General features: G+C 39.5%; 1 protein-coding gene across 1 annotated transcript in view; it reads left to right on the top strand.

Annotated features, from left to right (window-relative positions):
• Positions 1 to 15029, top strand: part of CACNB2 (calcium channel, voltage-dependent, beta 2 subunit) — an 82144-nt gene extending 67115 nt beyond the window's left edge. Inside the window, exons 10-13 of the mRNA XM_010152601.1 lie at positions 6960 to 7111; positions 7842 to 7937; positions 9280 to 9450; positions 14161 to 15029. Coding sequence (XP_010150903.1) covers positions 6960 to 7111; positions 7842 to 7937; positions 9280 to 9450; positions 14161 to 14646 — 905 coding nt within the window. The 3' untranslated portion in view covers positions 14647 to 15029. The remainder of the gene's footprint in view (positions 1 to 6959; positions 7112 to 7841; positions 7938 to 9279; positions 9451 to 14160) is intronic.
• Positions 15030 to 15389: the final 360 nt, after the last annotated feature.

Below are 15389 nucleotides of genomic sequence, written 5' to 3'. Positions count from 1 at the left end.
GAACCAGCTCTGTGCCTTTGCTGTATTTCTTTGTCAGAAGTACCCAAACCTTTCTCGTTTCTGTGTACGTTACACTTGTTATAACCTTGCCTCATGCTGTATGCTTTGTACAAGAACCTGATTGTCTTGGCTTTTTCCATTCTTTGCTTCATTAATGCTCTCCCTTTCCAGATGTTTTGGGTATGTATACAAGCTTGCAAATTACTTTTCCTGCTGTTTTGTGTTCAGTGCTTTGTTGTACCTCACAGAACCACCGTGTGTTTCTTGTAACTAGCTCACTGATAGACCAAAGTCAGTCCTGTACTGTGTTGTTAAGTATTTCTTTTAGAAAATCTTACTGGTTTTCCTTACTTGTTTTCAAATAATTCTAAAAATAAAGTTGAGATTGGCAAGTAAACGCTGAAGATCAGGTTTTCCACTGCAGATTCCTAAGGTCTGTGCACCTAATCTGCATATTCTAACACAGACATGTGAATGCTGATGTAAAATATGACATCATGTGTATGGTAAATCAATTGCAGTCAGATGGCTGTGAATGTGTTTATTTGCTTTGTATGTGCATATGCAGTAACCTGTGAGGAATCACATGCACCCAATTTGCATGTGCAATTGAGTGTGTACCTTTAGAAAGTTGTTTCTTGAAAATGTATAGAGCTCCCAGTTTTGTTTTCTGAAAATGCAACACAAACGCTTGAAGAAATAGTAATGGATTATCACTGCAAATTTCAGGCTTGTAGTTTTATTTTCTTTGTATCTGTGTAAAAAGACAGCTGAATGCTGGAAACTATGGTAACAATTTATTTTTTATATATACACATTTTATATATATATATATATGGTGATGTTATTATGTATTCGCCATGTTTGGCAATGTAATGATAGTTGTGGTATATGATAAGTTTTGAGTAAATTCTTCCCTGACTATAAATTAAAAATAAAAGAGTGCTAGCAAAGCCTCATAAAAATCCTTCCTAACTTACAGAGGCCATGGAACAGGAATGCAAAATTGGGATTTGACCAAGAGTGTATTTCCATTCCAACGTCTTAAGGTTCTAATATAGTTCAGAGTGCAAAAACAAGGTGTTTGATGTGTTATGGAAAATCCTGATTGTCCCTTTATAATTTATCTTCAAGATAGCTGGGACAAATGTCCAGAACTCTGACTTCCAGGCACTAAGTTCTCAGATGTGGTGATCTGCTAAACCTGAAGCTGCCTTGAATCAGAATGCTGTAAGAGAGCAGCCAAGAGCTTTTGGGTTATCATAAGATGTGGCTACACATCATTTTGCACACAGGTGGAGAAAGAATGGCGTGAAGAACCTGAACCTATTGTAATTTGTCAGCCTCACATGTCTTAAAATGCTCTTTTATCCTGCTGGCCCAGCCTTGGTTTTGTTGACATCTAAGATCAGAGTCTCTCTAATGAATTCTCCAGGTCATTCTCTGTTAGAAGTTTGGTACTAACTTTCCAATATTCTAACTTACAAATACTTCTTTTGATACAGTATTAGCAAAGTATTTTGGTGAAACTTCCAGAGTGCTTCCAAAGGACATAAGGAGAAAAAAAAAAAAATATCCTTGAGTTCTGTAAATTAGAGACAGCTCTTGAAATAAAACATGTGCTAGAGACAAAGCAGTATAGCAGTGTATTAGAATAATTTTTAAGGTCACAGATAGTTGTATAATAACTAAGAAACCTAGATAGGTGAATTAAATATTTTTAGCAAGTTAGCTGTTTGCTTAAGAGTACAGTTTGCTTCCCTTAAAACTATTCACACCTGTAGGTTGAATTGAGCCAGTATTTTTCCTTTCTCCTAGGCTCATAGAACTGATAAAAGTTGGTGTCTGTGTTCTTATTTTATCCAAGACTAAGGGTTTGGGTTGTTCAACCAGAATGCCAAGAAGTCTGGGTTAATTTCCATTCTCTGCGAATAGAGGCATGAACTCACAATTTCCATCACCATGACATAGCTATGATCACCTTTATGATGGTTGTCAGTCAGTCCTGCTGAGTCTTACACACTTTGCATAATAATTAAACTTTTCCTGGAGAAGGATCTAGGATCCACGTGTTTTGCCTCCCACTCTGAGCATCAGTCTACAGTCAGTATCTCTCCCACTCAGTGAATACGCAAATGTTTTGCGAGTGGTGCACCATGAGCAGGAGGGGTTGAATAGCCAGCGATGGAGTCGTTCTGTGAGAAGGACTGAGGATTTTAATTTATGTTTGTTGTAAATAAAAGAATGAACCTAGGAATACCTACTTACTATGAATTGACCAGAGCTGTAAAAGCCTGTGGGACTGCGCTGAGTAGTGAGGCGTGGTGCAGAAATACCCAAGTTAGCGCTAGCCTGATGTCACGATATCCATTATGAACTGCGCAGAGACACTTGCTTGGTCCCTTGGGCAGAATAAATGTTAGGCTGCTTCTTTGCCCAGTGTTACTACCTCGATTACCCTGAGCATAGGGGAGGTTAATGATGGACGCAGAGCTATGCCACTACACTGGAGCGGCTGCGGTATTTAGTATTTCTAAATGACACTATCTGTTTTATGTTTTCACGTAACTACAGTATTGCATTTCAGGAGATGTTAGACCATTATAAATAGATCTTGGTTCTGTTGAGGTTTGCAAACATCGCATTGTATCTGTAAATTCCACTTCGATGTGTGTGTTCATTCAAGACCATCTGACTTCTGTCGAAACTGATCCTCAGGAGGCAGAAAGAGGAAAACTGTTTTTCTGCAGCAGCTCACCCCACAGGTCCCCTTCAGCGAAGCCCAGATGCGAGTCCCAGGCGGAGCAGCAGACATGCTCCTCTCTGTTCTGCCTTATCCCTCACAGGACACCCATCTGTTAGGCATGAGTAACACATGCAGCCACTTTCCCCGGGAAACATTGTCATCCTCCCACTCCCATCCTCCCCTTTTTATGTAAAAAGCTAGAGGCTAAGGGATTTGGTTGAGACTGTGAAAATATAAGTATAGTCACAAAGCTACATTTATGTTAGAAATTTGATCAAAACACCTGTAAGCCAGGTATCTTCTGGCCCATTGCCTGAGGACTAAGCTAGAGCACGTATTCCTTCTTACTCGCTTATGTTCCCCTCCAAGACTTTTTCATTCTTAGCTGGGTACACTGGAGAGGAGGCACAGAGGCTTGTGCTCCCCAGCATTGCCACCAGTCTGGTGTGGGCCACTTCATCCTGCCTGGAGACCCTGGGGATGAACCTCCCTGGCTGGGGAGCAACCCGCTGTCCAGCATGACCCCACTGTTAGTTCTCTGGCTACCCAGAGCAACCTCCGTGCTTGCAGGGAAGAAAGGATAAGATGAGAAAGGCCAAGTACTTACACACATGTGGAGTTTCTTACTGGCTTGCTCTGGACTGCTTACACACCGTGTGTTGCCCAGAGAAGCTGTGGATGCCCCATCCCTGGAAGTGTTCAAGGCCAGGCTGGATGAGGCTTTGAGCAACCTGGTCTAGTGGAAGGTGTCCCTGCCCATGGCAGGGGAGTTGGAACTAGATGGTTTTTAAGGTTTCTTCCAACCCAAACCATTCTGTGATTCTATGTAGCTTTCTGGATCACCCTCAGTAACGTCTCGGTTTCTCCAGTTTGCATACAGCAAGCACAGGTATCTAATGCAGTCCAGGATGGCCTGCTGTGGGAAGTACCTGCACTCTGGTTATTGCAATACCTAATATAGACCCTTTGGTGATTTTGCCCACAATATAAGTGTGTGTATACAAACACATACTCACAAATTAAAATCTAAAATTTGAATTCTGTCAGTCAAGCTCATGATTTACTTCTTAATCAAGAGGTGAGGGCATAACTCAAGTTATCACTTCCTCTTTGTTTTTCTTTTTTTTCATTTTCTGGGATTTCAGATATGACCTTCATCCATAATGAAGTGTTAAAGATTTTTGCTTGAAATTCACTTGTAAGGTGCAACTGCTGTAAAAAATATTTGTCTGCCCCATAATGGGGTTAGACATGTACTCTCCTTGTACTGAATTTCTATTCATTTCAGGGTAAAGTAGGGATATTTGGAATTAATATATGGGAGTGAGTTAAATTTGGCTGGGAGATGTGTACTTCTTGTTTTTTACAGTTGACCTCCTACTGTATTGAATAAATAGAGCACTTTGGTCATTTAAAATATGTTCCCTTTATGATTACCAAGGAGGCCATATCAAATATATCGTAAGGGTCATTTTAAAATTTGATAGCTTGTTTCTGGTTTTGAGTGATGTAGATGGGCTGCCAACATTTCATGACAGTAGACCTAATTATGTTTATGCCTCTCCTTATGATTGGCAAATACAGTTTATTGGAGTTAACTGTTATAGCCTCACTGTTATTCCTTTCCAGTACATTAGAGGGGACATTATTATAAAGAGATGATATCCATGGTGGTGGGAAGATTGCTAAGCAATTACTGTGCTTCTTTGAATATCACACTGACATTGTTTTCAGCTGCCTGTTTTAACTACCAGTGACATTTGTGTTACTATCCTCACATGATGTTTAGGGTTCTTCGCTTACTTAGGTCAAAAGTCTGAGAGAAAATTAGTGTTGAGTGTCTTGTTGGGAAAGAATCTTAATGGGTACAGAATTTGGTTTTTGAGAGATGTTGCTAAATTAAAGTGAGAACCAAAGCTGCAGCAGTAGGTGAAGCCTTTGTCATCTAATAAGAGAAGCTACTATTATTTAAGTAATTTCAACAATCTTATGTGTAGTAAAAAAGTTAGAATGCAAGGAAGATTTCAAGCAAAATGCGGGCTTTTCCAGAAGCTGGAATACTCTAAGGGACAGGAGATCAGGACCTCTTTGGCAATTTCCGTGGCATTTTGTCCATCCGTTCTTGACTGGAGATGTGGAGGAACAACATATTCGTACATCAACCATGCAGTGTAGTTCCTTGAACTTTTCTCCGAAACTCAAGTTAAGAAAAATAAATACTGAAATACCCTTTAATTGATGGAAGAGATAGCTCTGCATCTTCAGAGTCAGGTGGAAACTATTGATTCATAGGACCATAGTTACCTGCAATTATTGCCTTGGGTATGTTTCACAGTAGAAGATGCCCTGAGGCATACTCTGCCCTGGCAAAGGGTTGTTTCAAAAAGTATAGCAGGAAATCTAGTTCAGAGAGATGTATTCTATACTGGCAGAAAAGTGCTTCCAGCAGTGTAGCAAATACCGCTTCCCCAGACAAAATTATGATACGCTGGCAAAAAGACGGATTTTGCTGGGTATAAATTGTCTTGAACAAGGGTTTTTAGCAGTCTGGAATCGTCTGAAAATGATACATTAACTGACATTGTTATACTGACTGAAGTGTTGAGCCTGGTTTGAAATTGCAGGAAAGCAATCCAAACTCATCATCAGAACAGTATGACAAATCATCTCTGATATGTTTATTCTAGTTGTCATTTGGACTTGAATTTGGGATAGACTATTGACTATCTCCTACTAAATCACTGAGACAATGATATTCAGTCATTCCAACAATATCTCCGTGTAACAAAGTTGCAGAAAATGTAATTGTGAATGTGCCAAGAACCATCAGAAGTTCAGTCTTCAAAAATGTGGTCCTAATTCAGACAGCAGCTGGGCCATAGTGCTTTTATTGACAAGAAGGAAAGCACACACGGATGCTTTCCGTACCAGCACGCCACACACATCTCACAATATTCTCTGCTGTAAAAGACTGATTGGCACATACTCAGCCAGAATTGGAGAGAGCTTCAAACAGATGGAGGTCATCTCTAATAGATCCAAATCAGTGTCAACCTTCTCCAATAGAGAGCATCATAGATAGATTTTCTGATGGCCGTGTAAGATGTTACTTCATTTATAAAATGATCATAGTAGTCACCTATTGATTTGGAACCAAAAGACTTTGAGCTAAGTTGAGACCACTGGGATGCTTTGCTTTCTTTTGGAAATTCTGTAACCTTATCATGGTAAATAATTTATTCAGTTGCTATTCTAAGATTAAAAGAAATCAATCTCTTCACACCTCTTGAAAGAGTCCATTTGCTATAGAAAACTCTCTCTAGCCAGATCAGATGAACTGTTTTCAAGTAAATGAAACACTTGTGCCAACATAATCGATAAAATGCTGAAAGTGTATTTCGAGAAACTCTCTAATAAATAAGTTTTGGGTACATCTTGTTGACATTTATATTCCTGTGGGTTAGGTACTGATATTTAACTTGAATGGGCTAGATATCTAATCTGATTTTGGTTCATGGAGTGGGCACAACTTTTAAAGGGAAACGTATATGAATTACAATCTTGTCTGGCTCTTTAACTTTACAGATTTGCACAAATCACCCAACTTCTGTAATTTCTCTGTGAAATCAGCCTATAGCTAGATTTGAGCAGGAAATTGAGCAGGAAAATGTGATTCCATTTCAAGGATGATTTTTCTATTTTAAGATTTAGTTTGGTTTAGGGCTTTGAAACATAGAAGTAATTGGAAAAACAGGAGCTTCTGCTAATATAGATGCCTCAATATGTCTTAATGGCTATCTTGGGTACTCCAGTTTGAGGAAATTAATTGTTACGTAAGATTAAAGTCTGAGCTGAAATTATTTACATGTAGCAAATTAATGGCATAATAATATTACCATGTGATGCAGCAAGCGTTCTTGCCTCTTTTTTTCTTATGTACATGGGTTGGGGTCTTGTAAGAAAATCTCTCTCCAGGCTGGGATTGCAGGAAGCAGTGGAGGTGGGAGAGGCACGCAGTTGTTCCTGCAAAGGAAGAAACAGGGGCAAAACGCTCTTGTTAACATTGCATTCGTTCCCCTAGCATGCCAGTGCATGGCTAACAACTCCTGCCACCTTGAGGAGGAGCAACACGCCAGCCTACCACATTTTTACATTTCTTAAAAGTAATTGTATTTAATATTTTCATAACTCCTAATTTTGTACTTATCTGCAGCTGAAGTTCAGAGTGAAATTGAGCGGATTTTTGAATTAGCAAGGACACTGCAGTTGGTAGTGCTTGATGCTGATACCATTAACCACCCAGCCCAACTAAGCAAAACATCTCTGGCTCCCATTATAGTATATGTAAAGATTTCTTCTCCTAAGGTAAATATTTTTCATTCATAAATAATAATATTCATGCTGTTTCAGTCTTTTTTTTTTTTCCTTGTTTTTGGTCTTAAATGCAAATAATCATGTGTCCTCATTAAAGTTCAGAACTATATGTTTTTATTGCTTCCCTTTGGATGATGAAACATTACTAATCAAAAAAGTATCTTAGCTCTTGTGTTATCACAACCCATTTTGGAAAAGATGCTGTTGCTCCAACGTTTTTTTAAATTGGGATTGTGCTTTTAGTATCAGTCACATAAGTAATGCTAAATTTGTTAAATCAAAGCAAGACAGAAATGACAAATAAATAATATGAAACTGATCAGTAAACTTTAACATCGCCTAGTAATGTACTCTTCCATGCTGTGGAAAAAAAAAAAAAATGCACAAACCTTGCAAAGAGGTATTTGAAAGAGAAGAACCAATTAGGGGAAGAGAAGTCAGGAAAGCAAATAAAGAATTTCAACTTAGAAACAAAACCAGAAGAAGCAGAGGAAACTAGGAGGGGAACTTTTTGCTGCTCATAACATGAAAGATGATGTTGGGTAGTGTATGAAATTTAGCTTGTTCTGGATGTAAACAGCATGGAAAATGCTCCTGAAGCCAGCAAATTAGTAATTTTATCTGCTCAAGTGGACAGTTAATATTGTAAACATTTTAAGTAATTATATATGTACATTAAGTCCGAACCTGCTCACTATTATTAATGTCTTATTTTTCAAAGGTTTTACAGAGGTTAATAAAATCTCGAGGGAAATCTCAGGCCAAACACCTTAATGTTCAGATGGTGGCAGCTGATAAACTGGCACAGTGTCCTCCCGTGAGTTACCCTTAACTTATGTCTTATCTTTTAGAGGTGCCTTTCTTTTCAAGCACAATGTTAATTACCTAATTTCTGGGAATGTTTGCCCTCTTCTGGCCAAATTTCACTAGTGCTTTTTTGCAGAACGCCTTCTGAGGTCTCTGGGCTCTGCACAAGGGTACAGGGAAAAACACTCCTAGACACAAGCAGTTATTAGGGTGTGTGCTGAAAACATTCAGCACTCGAACAAGCTAAGCATTCGTTTTACTTGGTAATTCTTTTGGGGTTATTGGTCTAAAACTGATCTCCCTTAGTGACTCTGCTTTTTCTCTGGCCCTGTAAGATTAGGCCGGTGGTTTGGGTAGCTCCCCTTGGGCGTTTGTCACTGTGACCCATCACTGCAGGTGTCTTCCATCACAGTTTTGGCAAAGAGCTGTGGGGTACTGCCTAGCTGAGAGCTCTGTGGTTCTTCTGTTGATGTGCACTGAAGCAGAGTCTATCAACTTCCACCTATAAAGTGGAGATGATGAGACCCCAGCTGTGTTTTAAACACGGCAAGCACTGTTACCTGCATATCCAGCTGTCAATAGTATAGGTAAGGGACCAGAAGGTGAAGGTTCAGCTCAGTTACAGATAGGGAAATTTGCTAAAGTTATGGAGCTGAGTGAGGGGAATGTTTTTATCATTCAAGTTCAAGCATCTTAGGTAAGAGACTGGTCTCCTCAGGTCCCCAGGAAGTCAGTGAAGAATGCTAGAGACCTGTGTAGGCTCTCAAAGCTGCCTTCAGGAGCACTTCTGTCTCTCTGACCAGGGAGGGAACGGAGGACACTTACCTCCTAATTTTAGATGCCTTAAATTAGACTGTGTGACTAATCGCTTACCTAATATTTGTATAACACTTGGGAACTGGATTATCTGTATTACTTGTGTTTCTTACTGTTACTAGTTATTTGTCTTAATTTTCTCTTAGTTACTCTAGATATGGGGAATTAATAGCTTTTCTTGGCATTCTATTTTGTTCCAATAGCTGAAAACTAAGAGAGAACTTAACCTTTGTTTCTGGATATTTGAGTTTTAAGATTTGTTCAAGCTGCCTCTTCCTATCTTCATTGACTGTGCATTACTGTGTGGAAGTCATGAAGACTTGCTTTAGCCAGTGTAACATATTCGTGATGGTTATGATTGCTGTCTTTTGTATCTATTGCATAAAAAAAAAGAAGAGGTGAAAGATCTTAACACAAGTATTCTTAACAAAAGAAATGTGGTTTATTTTTGATGAATGGGAAGTGTGGTCATCAATGTCTGTAGCTGATCTCCCTTTAGCTGGTGGTTATTCTCACTAAAACCTTTCCTTTATCAGGAAATGTTCGATGTAATTCTTGATGAGAACCAGCTTGAAGATGCTTGTGAGCACCTGGCTGACTATCTGGAAGCCTACTGGAAGGCCACACATCCACCTAGCAGCAATCCTCCTAACCAGCTTCTCACTCGTTTTTTTCCGATTAGCCCAGGTCCAAATATTAATTTACAGGTACAGTTTTTATGCCTTTTTTTTTTCCTATCAACTTCTTCCTCTCCAATGCACAGTGGTAGTGTGATATTAGAATGTGCTGAATATGTCTTACTGTTGTTGATAGAGTAAGAGCTTTGTCAGTAGACATTCACCCGTTTTCAGTGTAAGAGGGAAATACAGGCACGTTATTGTTATTGCTATTGTAGTCACAGTAGCATGTGTTTGCATATTGACTAGGGGGCTGGATTCATTCCAAGTTCTAAGCCAGCCTAACTGAAAACATATGGTGACGTGAAGTGGAATACTTAAGATTTCATTGTGCCCAGGACACCACTGTGCCAGTAATATGTGTACCAGCCACAAGCATTTTTATAGCTGGCCATATGTAATCCAGTCAGAGGAATAAAACTGGGCTAATGCTATGCACGTTAGAGCCTCTGGTAACTCTCTGACTGATGGGCGTACTATTGCTAATAGGCAAATCCCAGCCCCAGAGGCCCTGCGTGACAAATTGGGTTATGTCCAGAGCAAATCCACAAATGTTGGAGGGAATCTGCTCCTACCCTCCCAAAGCTATAGAGTTGTAAAAGTTGAAAATCTGTGACTGCGTTAGTGAAGTCTCAAGGTCAAAGCGGCCCTTTCAGTGTTTCCTTTGGTCTTTTATTCATTGGCTATTGCTGTGAAAAGTATGGAATTCCTTCCAGCCAAACTCTCACATAAAACCTGAGTCCCACTGCACATTGTGTAGAAAGACCTTGAGAGGCCGTATGTTCTGAGCAGACAGGGTAGCATCTAGGGAGCTGGGAGAAGCAAGCAGGCTTTATTCCCACCTCCACACTGTCCTGCCTGTTGACTTTGGGCATGTTGTGTTCTCTCTTTTGTCCTTCAACTTTTGTGTTGTATAATTGTATTAAGGTTTTCAGCATAAGGAGATCCTCTCCTTTTTACGTGTGTTGTGTGGCATGAAATGAGGTCTTTAAAGATGCTACTTCATTATAAATAGTGAGTGACACCTTGAGGGTGTCAAGATCACAGTGGTGTTATAAATACATCTGTTCCAGCTCTAATAATGGCTTAACACGTCTAAATTTCCACCTAAGTTCCGTATATGCTCAGAAGTTACATACGTGAGTCAGTCAGAATTAGTGATAGAACTTTGGCTAAGAAAAACACCTTTTAGAAAATCAAAGGAAAAAACATATCTGCACACAAATTAAAATGCCAGAAATTTGCTTTTAGTTTTACAAAACAAAATTTTGTGTCAAAGAATTTATTTCCCATTAAAAGACCACAGACTTGACAGGTTTGTTCTTCAACAAGAAAAATTGCTTCAGCCATCTTGCATGGTATCTCCTTCTCTTGCTTTCAAAAGCAGTTGCAGGAAAAGAGACTGTAAGCTATAGCTCACTTCTGCCTTTTTTTCTGTTCTCAGAGCTGAAACACCCTGAAAAAATTGTGAGAAGGAAGAATTTCTGAGTATGAAATTCAGTATACGTGTGTGCAGGCTTGCTAGATAAACCTTCTTTGCTTTGTAGACATGTTTATTATTTTGCTCAAGTTTTTTTTAATGCCTTTTGGGTGTGGATTTGTAGTTCACTTACTTTATTAACCACATGCTCTGGAGGAACTATACAGAGTTTTAATAACAGTTTTCTGAATGTTGTTCCATCTCCTTACAAATTAACACATTTTTATTTTAAGGACTAAAAATGAGAGTGTATTTGCTCTTTCACAGTTTCTTTGTATATCTGCCAGTCCAAAAGTGCAAAGCAATGGGGGCTCCTTATGGAACATAGAACTCTTACATTCCTTTTGTGTCGTTTTCCTATGATGCATTTTCAGCTGACATCTCAAACCTGAACTGTCACTGTCTTGGAATACAGTGGGTTTATTTTCTAATCACAGTGGCTGAACCCATTCTCTCAGTAGTGTTAAGACCCTCTTTGGAAAATTTAAAGTCTCTGTGCCATTTTTGTGGACTGCTCTGCAGAGAAAAACCGCGCCACCAGCCGTTTGGCCCAGAGGGGCCACGTGGACATGGCAAAGCATTTGAGTCATTCTCCCCTGGGCCCAGTGCAGCACTCCTTTGTCATGAGACAGAATTGGGTTTTGTGGTTTTTCAGTCCCGGGTGTGCGCTGTAATTAGAGATTTGTGTTGCCAGCTGCCAGAGTGGTGTTTTTATAGCACAATGCTGACTCTCTGCATTGCATGGCACGAGGTACTTGAAGGTGTGAGGCCTCCTGGGACCGTTTGAAATGAAGTTGATGAAGACCATACATCTCCTGTCTATCTGATGGAGAGCTTTGGAGCAAACTGTCCCAACCACCGTTCTCAGGTTTCCTCTTGTAGGGAAATAGTTGTCTAATTCCAAAAAGAAGACTGGACCAACCTCACACACATATGGTGTAGGCGATGAGGGACCACTGGATGGAAATAAAGGACAAGCCAAATTGACTGCGTGGACAGACTTCTCTCTCTCCTCTTTCAGCACTGCTTAAGCTTCATTCCAAGAACCCCTACTTCTTTGAAATTACATCCTGAATAATGAAATGGGTTTATCTTAAACTTTCTCCATGTTAGGCAAATTATTTTAGGAGATTGGGCCATAAAATTCCTGGACTGTGGAATCTAATCCAGTTCAGAGCCCTAATTTGGTTATGAACCACAAGCCAGATCCTAATCCAGATTCAAACAGTATATGCTCAGTGTCCCTGTTATATATAGGGAAACTTAGTGTCAGTAACTGGCTCATAAATCCCGATAGCCCTAACACTGTTTTGAAATTAGAGGTATTGGTTCTAAATTTATGGATTGTGCTCCTCCACACATACTCATCATAGCAGAGTTTGTAAAAGTAGAATTCCATTCAAAGCAGGGTCAAATTTTGCATTTGTTCTCAAACCACAGCAATGATAGCTTTCATTAGTCACAATTATAGCGAGATAGATAGGTACATACGTATTTGGCATTTGGCCATATGAGAATTAAAGGATTTCACATGTCCACCTATTTTTTGTGCCTTAAAAATGGTCATGGTTGTGAACTAATAAATAGCTGTGTTTACACATCCAGAGCAGGCATTGCTTTAGACCTTTCAGCTTTTCATTTGATTCCATTTATAATTCACCTCTGCTGAGTCATTTCTGTTCACCTTGAACACATCTATTCATGTTTACAGTTACTACATTCCTTTTCTGGCAAATCAGAACTTTCTTGGGAATTATAAAAGCAAGAACAAAAAAGAAATCCGGCCGCGGTTTCCATTACCTGGTTCTCATCTCTACCATTTGTTTCACATTAGGAACACATGGAGCAATCCAGCTAGTCGCTGGGAAGTTTACAGAACAAAATGCTCTCTTAGAAAAAATTTGTCCAATTTATCAAATTGCTGATTTGAAACATGTTGCTTTTTGTAAGTTTCTGATAAAATACAGATTTGTTCCTGTCCAATTTCCTGTCACTTTAATTTTTGGGTTGCTAGGAAACCCCCCTGCCAGGATCTGTGACTGAAGGACAAAATTTCCTCCTTCCCCTGTCTCTTTTCCATAACATAGGAAGACTGAAAGAACATTCGTCCGTGAGCTGTCCTGGAGGCAATCCTTATTTTTAGACAATTCTCAACATAGGAGGGCAAACTTTAGGCAAACTTTGGTAAATTCAGAAGAGTCTCACACATGCCTGTATAACTCTTAAAACCTACTTTAATTTTGTGCTGGTAGAGATAATTTTGTTTTCTTCACCTCGTGTGAGAAGGATTATTCAGTTTCACCATAAACGATTTCATAACATTTTGCAATTATGCTTGACAAATCTTTGGCTGTGGTCTGGGAATAAAAGCAGGTTAATGTAATGAACACACACCCCCCCCCCAAATGAGTTAAATAATGCCACTTGTTCATTTTGCAGTGATTTCAAAGCATTATGCTGGTGAAAAGTAGGTTTGATATTACCTGGTAATTTTTATTTCAGTCTTTTAATAGCAGTGGCGTGTTAGGAAATTCTTTAGGTGATAATATCACTCTCCTCCTGCTTGCCTTGGCAATGGTCTCTTTTCTTCAGCTTTTAAAAATTATGAGGTCAAAGTTTAATTTTTAATTGCCATGAAGAAATCAAATTATTGCTGAGTAAAACAGAAGGTCAGTGATACTATTAGTATCATAATACAAACTTTATTCATACCAGATTCAGTTGCATTTTTTTTTCTTTAAAAAAAGCTACTGTAAAAGGACCAAGGTTTTGTGCTTTGGTTCTCCATGGGAATCCACCTCCTCAGCCCCTCTAAAACCACTTTCCCATAATGGCTGTTTCCCGGCAGGCATCTGTAAACTCTCAGCTGATACCTGCATGATCCTGGCATGACACGTCCTCTTTAATTCTTCTGCAATTTGTTCTGCTTCTGCATGCTCTCTTTTTGTCTGGGGTGTGGTGGGCAATCATTGCTAACTGGAATAGTCAGAAACATGACAGGAGACGAGAAAGTGTCACAGAATAACCTGCGTGCCACCCTCCATTCTGATGAGAGTGAAAGGAATTGTTTGTATTATAATACTGAATTTTCAGTAAAAGTTGACTTCTAATGGTTTTTTTTTCTAGTTTAGATTCACAGTGGATTGTTGTGTATTTAAATTGTGGTGATTTCATGATACTCTCTAGTTGAATTTGATATTGGGGTGAGTTTTTAAATGTGTACTTCCTGTACATGAACTTACTGCTGGTTGTGATAGCAGGGATCTCAAGGCCAGAGGAACGACCATTCAGTCCCTGAACGCAGCGGTTCACAAATTGAAGAGGAAGCACGGGTTGAGCCCATCAAGAAATCCCAGCATCGCTCTTCCTCGAGCCAACACCACAACCATCGCAGTGGTGTTAGAGGCCTCTCTAGGCAAGAAACTTTTGACTCGGAAACACAAGACAGCAGAGATTCGGCTTACGTGGAGCCGAAGGAGGACTACTCACATGAGCACGGTGACCACTATGATTCTCACAGGGATCACAATCACAGAGACGAGTCCCACGGGAGCAGTGATCACAGACATAGAGAATCAAGGCATCGCTCAAAGGAGAGGGACCGCGAGCAGGACCACAATGAATGCAACAAACAGCATAGTCGTCATAAATCAAGGGACCAGTATTGTGACAAGGATGGGGAAGTGATATCGAAAAAACGTAACGATGCAGGAGAATGGAACAGGGATGTTTACATCCGTCAGTAACTTTTGCCTCCGGCAGTCTTGTGTTCCTTTGAAGTCTTGTAACAATGGCCCTTGAAAGTATCTTTGGGTTCTTCATTGCAGAACATATGGTATCCTTCTGTATGCTGATTTGTATTGCTGTTGCTTGCATAGCAATAGCATGAAATAGAATATTCATATACTTATTTTTTTGGTTAGTGCTATATGAATGAGCATAGTACAACTGCAGAGTTCCTGGTGTTGTACTATGCCGTTTTTCAAGCTGTTTTTTGGTAGCTGCCACTTGAACAATATCTGTTGCCATCAAGGTGTTGTTAGTGTTTTTTAAAAAAAGGTAAATTTGATGTTTAATAACTTCCCATGTATTCAGCCAGCCAGAATCAGCACATAAAAAAAAAAATCCAAAACTTTTTGTCTGCTCTGATTTTTCATTTGTATGCACTTCATTTGCATATTGGTTTGAGAGCCACTCTCTGTTGCTTGTACCTCTGGTGGACTCCATTTGAAGACGGAATTCAGTCTTGCCTTACACACAGGGGATCATGAAGTCAAAGGCTATTTTCTATGTACTGGTACTGTGTACTGTATATACAGTTTATAAATGTTATTTCTGCAGACACCTTCTTACTCTATAAGTTTGATCACACTGTTTGAGAGTCCTAAAGCCAAGTCAGCAGATTTGCTTTTGAATTACTGGCAACTGGAACTAGCTTCATTTAGGAAATCTGTAACAGTGTTCAACCGAAATACTTTTTCTTCTGTAG

This window comes from Eurypyga helias, unplaced genomic scaffold (assembly GCF_000690775.1).
Source record: "Eurypyga helias isolate BGI_N326 unplaced genomic scaffold, ASM69077v1 scaffold6235, whole genome shotgun sequence".
Taxonomy (NCBI): Eukaryota; Metazoa; Chordata; class Aves; order Eurypygiformes; family Eurypygidae; genus Eurypyga; species Eurypyga helias.
This window is presented reverse-complemented; position numbering and strand designations above follow the sequence as displayed.